General features: G+C 38.6%; 1 protein-coding gene across 6 annotated transcripts in view; it reads right to left on the minus strand.

The window, feature by feature from the left end:
* Window positions 1-3,965: 3,965 nt before the first annotated feature.
* Window positions 3,966-8,653, minus strand: part of ZNF12 (zinc finger protein 12) — an 18,197-nt gene continuing 13,509 nt past the window's right edge. For all 6 annotated transcript variants that reach the window (XM_008586117.1, XM_008586120.1, XM_008586116.1 and 3 more), the window contains one exon: window positions 3,966-6,256. In XM_008586117.1, the coding sequence (XP_008584339.1) occupies window positions 4,398-6,256 (1,859 nt within the window). In that variant the 3' untranslated portion in view covers window positions 3,966-4,397. The remainder of the gene's footprint in view (window positions 6,257-8,653) is intronic.

Genomic DNA, 8,653 nt, shown 5'->3' on the forward strand with positions numbered 1-8,653 from the left:
TTGACCTCGGTGTTATAGTTGGTGTTTCTGTACATATACAGAAAACTGCACTCTACCCGAGCTAACCAGCCAGTTCATTCTTTTTTAATTACAAGAAATTTTTTTTTTTTTTTAAAGATGACGGGTAAGGGGATCTTAACCCTTGACTTGGTGTTGTCAGCACCACGCTCAGCCAGTGAGCAAACTGGCCATCCCTATATGGGATCCGAACCCGTGGCCTTGGTGTTATCAGCACCGCACTCTCCCGAGTGAGCCATGGGCCGGCCCCGATTACAAGAAAATTTTAATTCACATATTATCCTTGTGTCTTGTCTCTTTTTCTTTTAGAAATCCTAGTATATGGATATTATTTCTGATATCCTCTACATCTCAATTTTTTATTTTTCACATTGCATTTCTTTATTCCTTCTGGTGTCTTAGAAATATGTGCCATTATCACAAAGCCATTAATTTGTTCATGGCTGCCTGTTACTAATCTCACCTACTTCATGCCAATTATTCATGCCCAACTTGCCCCCCACCCCTTACCTTTCTTTTGGTAATTATATTTTTCTTCAAGGATACCTATTAAGAACATTTTGAAATCTGGATGTCCATGTTCCATTAAGCTAGGCCCTTTTGTGTAGATGGTATCCTGTGCTATCTCTCAGCAATAACTCCTCCTATGTGTGAATACTTTTGTGAATGAATTTTTACTGAGGTATCTACAAATCTCGGCTGAGAATGGGTATCAGGGAGAAGTCCTGATCCCCTAGTTCCTGCTTCTCTGGGTGGGTTTAATGGAGGTGTATGTGGCAGAAAAGAACACCCCACCACCACCCCCTTTTCTACTAATCCCTCCCCTCAGGACACCAGTCCCCTAGGCACCTCCTCCTCCCAGAAGAATGTCTCCAGTCACTGCAATGACTTGGCTTTTGGAGCGAGGAGGGGATGCTTTGGGGTGAACACTCCACCTGCATCTACTGTATCCAGTCCCCTCATTCCAGCCAGGCTCAGTGGTGCTTTATTGGGACCTAAGTGCCCGTGTAGTGCTGGGCTGCTTTCCTGCTCATGAAGGCACTGTGGTGAGCTGTGATCTGCGTGGGATAATATAGTGGAGAGTACAAGTATGGGGAGTAAAAGTACAGTGTAGAAAAAGATTGCAACTTAAAAGTTTCCTTTTGTACCTGTCTCTGTCTGCCATTACCTCCCCCATGAAAAAGCTCCAGCTGCCCGGTATTCCGCCCATTCATGTCTTTAGTTCTCGGGATCCATACACTGCTCTTACTTCCAGGACGGAGCTATGGAAACAAGACAGCAGCCCATGCTAGTTCATCAATTTAGACTTTCAACTCAGTGAAGGGAAAAGAATTTATTTTTGATGTAGTTATCTCTGTAATGAGAAGAAAAAAGCAACATAATTTTGAAGATGTATTTCTTGTGGGCTTCATTTTGTTTAATTAGAGGCATTCATTCTATAAACCCAGCAATTACTTGGGCTGTAGTCATGTGGCTTATTATACAACCTTCTTTTTTTTTTTCCTTTTTGTCTTTTTTTCGTGACCGGCAACGGATCGCAACCCTCAGTGTCGCGCCCGTACCGGACCGGGACCGGCAACGGGATCGCAACCCTCGGTGTTGCTCCCGCACCTCGCTCAGCCGGTGAGCAGCCGGTCTGTATGTGGGATCCGAACCCTCAGCAGGAGCGCCGCTGCACTTCCCAAGCGGCGCACTGTAGCAGTGCGCCACCGGGCCGGCCCCTTATTGTACAACCTTCTTTGAGGCGCTTTGAACAGCACAGATAGGCATACTGGCATGAAATAAAGAACAAAGGGTAAATATTTGGCCTCGGATAGAATGTGGCCCTGGTGTGAAAAACATGTCTTCATTTCAAGCTATTTGAAAGACCACAGAAGCAGTAACTGAACCACCCATTTCACCAGTGCTGAGATGATTAAAAAAAAAAAAAAAAAGGCTAGTCTCATCCCTATCTACTATGAAGGGCCTTCTTCCTGCTCAGCCCTTGAAAATATCTCTTAATTTACGAAAACACTAGCATCTTTGAGACTATGAACATGTTACATACACACTGGCTACATTATTGAAGAGGCAGTTTAGGACCACTTATATGTACCAAGACCCTTAGATGTGCAGGCAATCCTTAAGAGAAAAAGAATGTGGTGAGCCATTTGAACTTTTCAAATATTTTTACTAAAATGCAAACTGTATAATTAAGCTATAATGACACACCAGTGTAGGAAACCTTTGTAGATATCATTTTAACAAATATACTATGAGTATATAGTTCCTACACAAAACCATACAATCTACCAGACTTTTAATTCCTGTTATGTAGTATACTCACAATCATCTAAAAGAATATGCAGAAAAACGTGCTGAACAACAAAAACAGGAGCCATGTGTGATTTTAATACATGAAAAATATGGCATTTCAGCTCAGTGGTAAAGGAATAAGCTGTTCAAATGCTCTAGGCTATCTGGCTAATCATTTGAAAGCAAACAAAATTAGATCCTTACTTCACACGATACGTTGTCAACTAACATTGCAGCAATGATCCATGAATAATATAAAATGAATTACCTCAAAGAAAATTTATTTCATGTATCAGAAAAAGGGAGATACACCAGACATTACATAAGGTTCCAAAGGTTAAACAACATGACAGTTCAAGGAAGCATATGTTTAACTGTTTCAAGCTGATATCTAATGCTCAAACTATTTACATCAAAATTTACAGAAAATAAGATCAATCTCTTATATCAACATCTCAAAATAACTTATCTAAAGTCCACTTCTCAACTGCATAATTACTACAAAAGTGTGACTCTGTATCAGTTAGAATGTTGTCACTTATTAGTAAAGGAGCATCCTAAGTCAACTGGCTTAAAAATAAGTTTTAGTCTCTCACAAAAGAAAGAGATGGAGTGGACACACAGATGGCTGGTTCAGTGGCTCAAAGATGTCACCTAGGCCCCATATTCTTCCAATCGGTCTGCTCACTGTTGAAAAATGTTACCGTGTCCAGACAAAGTAATGTCCATCAAAAGATTCCACTTCACTTTGCTTGATTCCTTAAACCTTTGAGAAACCTTTTCCAGAAATAACCTGTTAGATATCTCCTTCATTTATCTGTCTAGAATTGGGTCCTACGACACTGTAAACCAACTGCTGGCAATAAGAAAGGGATTATCATTATTGATTTAAACTAATCAGGATTATCTCCCATCCTGTGAGGAGGAATGGATACTCAAACTCTGCCAGCAAAGAATAAGAAGGGAGTAACTAGGGGAGGCACTCAACAATGTCTGCCACAAATTCTTACTAATGTGCACTTCATTCATTCAGTAATGGGAAGGAGCAGAGCACAGTGTTTAAAAACACTACGAGAACAAATAAAAATACAGTTAAGTCCTATGTTACAAAGCACTTGTGCTCTGCACTTCCACTTATGTAAGCATCCAAATAAAAATAGTAGATGAAAAACAGATAAAAATAGGACTTTTTAAATCTATGCAGACTTTTCCAGCTATTTTATACACAGATTTCGATCTCTTTTTTTGTGACTCAGATACAATTGAAAACGTTATTTAAAACACTGGCTTCTTTATGAATGATATAGTTCATTAACAATGATCAAATGCATTTACAAAAGCCAGGGAAAAGTACAAGTAAAAGTATACTTTACACCTATGAAACGTTATTTCAATGACAATTCATATTAAGATATTAACATGGTAGTACTATTTATAATGGATAATCTTACCATATGTGTTACAAATTTTTCCAATAAGGATACGATGCTTTTCAAACATGATTCAAACAGAACATAAAATTCATGTAATGTAACATACTAAAAAACAAACTAACAACCCCCCCCCCGCCCCAAATAAGTCTTATATCCCTTGGAAATGCTTATATGAGTTTCATGTTACTGACTTAATTAGCTACCCTGATAATTTTATAGCTTCTATTTACACAAGGATTATGTTTATCAACAGATTTTTTTAAACAAAATGTTTCATATGGTATCAGAAATGTATCTTTTAGAATTAATTTCCAAAGAAGTATGTTTCCCACATTCCTTAAATTGATATATTTCCTCTTGGTATGAATTCCATGATATGTAAAACCATCTGAATCCACGGTGAAACATAGATACATTCTAAGTATTTGTAAGTTTTTACTCCTGTATAGTCTGGTATCTAATGAATCATATGGTCTTGTTATAATTGTGGTTTCCACTCTCTGAATTTTCAGATTATGAGTCTACTGCACAAGGGCTTGTCCACACTCACCTGTGGTAGCTCTCTGACATACAATAGCATTTGACTTCAGGTAGTAGGTTCTTTTATTTATTATACTAAAAGGGTTCTCTGACATAAGATGAGGTCTGACTTCAGAGAAGCCTTCCCACATCAATTACGTTCATATTCCCTCTCCTATGAATTCTTTGATGGCTATTGAAGGCTGATTTGTGGTAAAATTTTTTCCCACATTCAGTACATTCATAGGGTTTTTCTCCTGAATGAGTTCTATAATGTACAGTGAGGTATGACATCCGAGAGAAGGCTTTGCCACATTCATTACATTCAAAGGGTTTCTCTCCTGAATGAATTCGGTGATGTATAGTGAGATATGACATCTGAGAGAAGCATTTCCCACATTCGTAGCATTCATAGGCTTTCTCTCCTGTGTGTGTCCTCTGATGTCTATTAAGGGCTGAATTCTGGCAGAAGGTTTTCCCACATTCACTACATTCATAGGGTTTCTCTCCTGAATGAATCCTATGATGTATAGTGAGGTATGACATCTGAGAGAAGAATTTTCCACATATGTAACATTCATAGGGCTTTTCTCCTTTATGTATTCTCCGATGTCGACAAAGGGCTGAATTCTGGTAGAAGGTTTTCCCGCATTCACTACATTCATAGGGTTTCACTCCTGAATGAGTTCTATGATGTATAGTGAGGTATGACAACTGGGAGAATAATTTTCCACATTCATTACATTCATAAGGTTTCTCTCCTGTGTGTACTCTCTGGTGTCTCATAAGGGCTGAATTCAGGTAGAAAGTTTTCCCACATTCAGTACATTCATAGGGCTTCTCTCCTGAATGTGTTCTATAATGTACAGTGAGATATGATAACCGAGAGAAGAATTTTCCACATTCATTACATTCATAGGGTTTCTCTCCTGTGTGTGTCCTCAGGTGGGTAGTGAGAGTAGACTTGCGACAGAAGCATTTCCCACATTCACTACACTTATACAGTTTCACGCCTGTGTGAATTTTCTGATGGTCATTAAGTGCTGACTTCTGAGAGAAGGTTTTTCCGCAGTCATGACAAACATAAGGTCTTTCTCCTGAATGTGTTCTCTGGTGTTGTGTGAGGTGTGTCTTCTGGCAAAAAGATTTTCCACAATAATTACATTCATAGGGCTTTTCTCCTGAGTGAGTTCTCTGATGTTGAATGAGGTGTAACTTCTGGTAGAAGTTTTTCCCACATTCATTACATTCATAGGGCTTTTCCCCTGTGTGTGTTCTCAAATGTACAGTGAGGGTTCCCTTCTGGCAGAAGGATTTCCCACACTGAGTACATGCATAAGGTTTCTCTCCTGTGTGAGTCCTCTGATGTATAATGAATTTTGACTTTTTACAGAAGGATTTCCCACATTCCCTGCATTCATAGGCTTTCATTTCCATATGAGATCTTTGATGTACACTGAGATTTGACATTTGGAGAAAGGCTATTTCAGATTCATTCCAGTTATAGGGCTTCTCTTCCATGTGATTAACAAAAACTGTGTCCTTTTGGAAGGCTTTTTGGCATTCAATATATTCAAAGGGTTTTTCCAAAATATGAATTTTCTGATAAATACTTTCTTCATTTAAAGTATAAGGTTCCCCATTTTGATTAAAGTCATAAGATTTATCTTCTGGGTGAGTTTTTTCAAGCTTAATATGGAGAAGTGATTTCCCACACCCACTACATTCATCAGGTTTCATTCTTGCATAGCTTCCATCACTACTAATATATTCTGAAATAGATGTTAAACTCTTTTCACATGAGTCGCACAGGCTACTCTTATAGGCTATTTTTCTTGAAGGAACAGGGTTCACTTCTACCTTAAAAATTTTACCAGGAACATTACCTCTCTGTTCAGTCAGAGTCTTGTTGATGAACACAGGTTGCCTTGACTGTTTAACTTCATCTTCTTGAACTCTCACTATTAAGTCATCAGTTTGCCAGACTTCATCTACAAAGAGACAAAATTACCCAACTTTCATACATCTTCCTATATAAGACATTGAATGAGACTTGTACACAAGCATATCACTATGGGTAGATGCTTCATGGACAGATGGAAATAATTCAAAGTGTAAGTGTACTTTCCCTCTTATTATTTTGGTTTGAAACACACACACACACACCCCTCCTGGGGTCAGGAAAGGGGAAATGAACTGACGAAAACATGAGCACCTTCAGTTTTTGATACTTTATAGTATTTTTTTTTCCCCAAAAGTGGGTATAGAGGAAAAAATATAAACACAGAGCAATGATCAGTAGACAAAGAATGTTAGATGAACAACTGACAAAGGAGATATGACAGGGCTCAGAGCAAATGGGGTAAACCAACAGGATGAAAAGGAATGCTGCTGGACAAGGCAGGTCATAAAATACATCCAAGAAGGAATTCGTTTTGAAGGAGGCACATTTGCACTTTACATCATATCAATTCATATCAAGTTGGGAGAGACAGATTACAATTGAAGGCACTACCACCTTTTACTAAGACTTTTGTGGTAGTATTTTCACTAGTCTACATCCTTCCAAAATATTTTGACTTTATTCCCATTCCGCAGAGTAGTGCCAAATAAACTTACATCTAAATTTCCTCATGTTTAGAGGAAGAGCCCAATCACTAGGGCTCTAACTCTATGACTCTGTAATTCTGTTTCACTTGGAAGGAGAGTCTCAGAACATGTCTAAGAGGAAGTATAAAATAGTCCACAGAGCATGCCTTCCTTTAAAAAGTTTTAGGTTTCTTAAATATTCTAATGCTATGATTGACTGGTTGATTTTTTTACTTTAGTTTTTTTTTTTTTTTTTTTTTTTGCGCTGGCTTGTATGGGTATCTGAACCCTTGACATTGGTTTTATAACATGACGCTCTAACCATCTAAGCTAACCATCAGCCCCCTAATGCTATGATTTAATACTGAGCTTATTCCATGAAATTATATTTGGTCCTATTTGGAAAATATAGCATGAAATCTGATGAGGTAACCTAGAGCAAGCTACTTAACAGCCCTCTGCAGTCAGTGTCTTCCACCTGTCAAGTGGAGATGATGGCATCTACCTCTGAGGGCTGCTGTGGGATGACAGGAGTTAACACATATGAAGTACTCAGAACAGCATTTGGCACAAAGCACATGCTCAATAAGTTCAGAAGTTATTTTTCCCATTTTCAATCTCCTCACAATTTCCTTAAACCAGTCCTGTCCCTGACATACTACCATCACTTAATCCTGAATGACAGTGTTTCCACACTCCTGAGTCTCATTTAGTGTACAAACCTTAAGAATCAGATCCCTCAACCTGTTTCTAAAATAGTGACTTTCATTTTTGCTTATCTTAGAAATTTTTTGATGACTTGCTACCATCTATGGGAAGTGAAACCATATCTACCTTACCTCCAAAACCTACAACTTCCCTGAATCCACTGCCAAAATATCCACAGATAAAATGGAAAAATAATCTGATCAAGAATACTTTTCACCACCTGGATTCACAATATGATTCTAAGCTGAGAGTTGTGTACTAAAAATATTGTGTTCCAAGAAAACCAAGCGATTTATTGGACAAGGAGGGTCATAAGATATATCCAAGTAGGAATTTGTTTTGGGGGCAGTGGATGAGCGCTTATACCTCATCTTGTACTATCAAGTTGGGAGAGATGGACCATGATCTAAGGTATCACTGCCTTGTGCTAAGACTGCAGCTGTACCCAATGAACACCCAGCACATTTTCACCCACAAGCCTCTTCCCCATTGTGTCACTCAGTTTGCTTCTTTCTTCATCTATTCAACACCTATCTTTAAAGGAGGTTTCCATGCTTTATAAAATATACCTCTCAAATCCTTTCTCGTTTCAATTAACCCCATTTCTCCTTGAAGCTGAAAATAATTACTGTCCATATAACCACTTTACCAGAAAGTAATTTAGCCTTGCATTGGAACATCAACACTCTGTGTAAGATGCTGAGTTTTAAGTTACTTCATGCAGCTCTGTTCTCTTTTCTTAATCATAAGGTTAAAGATTATGGTTAAGAAAAGTATCTCCTAGAAAGTATGACTATATTTCCTATTTCCTTTGAATCCCTAAACAGAAATCAGAAGTTGTTCTTAATCTGAATCATATGGGTATTTTTCTAGTACTTGCAAAATATATAGGGATATGACTCAGGAATGCATACTTAGAAATAACTGTCGATAGGGCCGAGCCCGTGGCGCACTTGGGAGAGTGCGGCGCTGGGAGCGCAGCAGCACTCCCGCCGAGGGTTCGGATCCTATATAGGGATGACTGGTGCACTCACAGAGCTCACTGGCTGGGCGCGGTGCAGCCAGTCTCAAAAAGGACAAAAAAAAAAAAA

Source organism: Galeopterus variegatus, unplaced genomic scaffold, assembly GCF_000696425.1.
Source record: "Galeopterus variegatus unplaced genomic scaffold, G_variegatus-3.0.2 Scaffold3835, whole genome shotgun sequence".
Taxonomy (NCBI): Eukaryota; Metazoa; Chordata; class Mammalia; order Dermoptera; family Cynocephalidae; genus Galeopterus; species Galeopterus variegatus.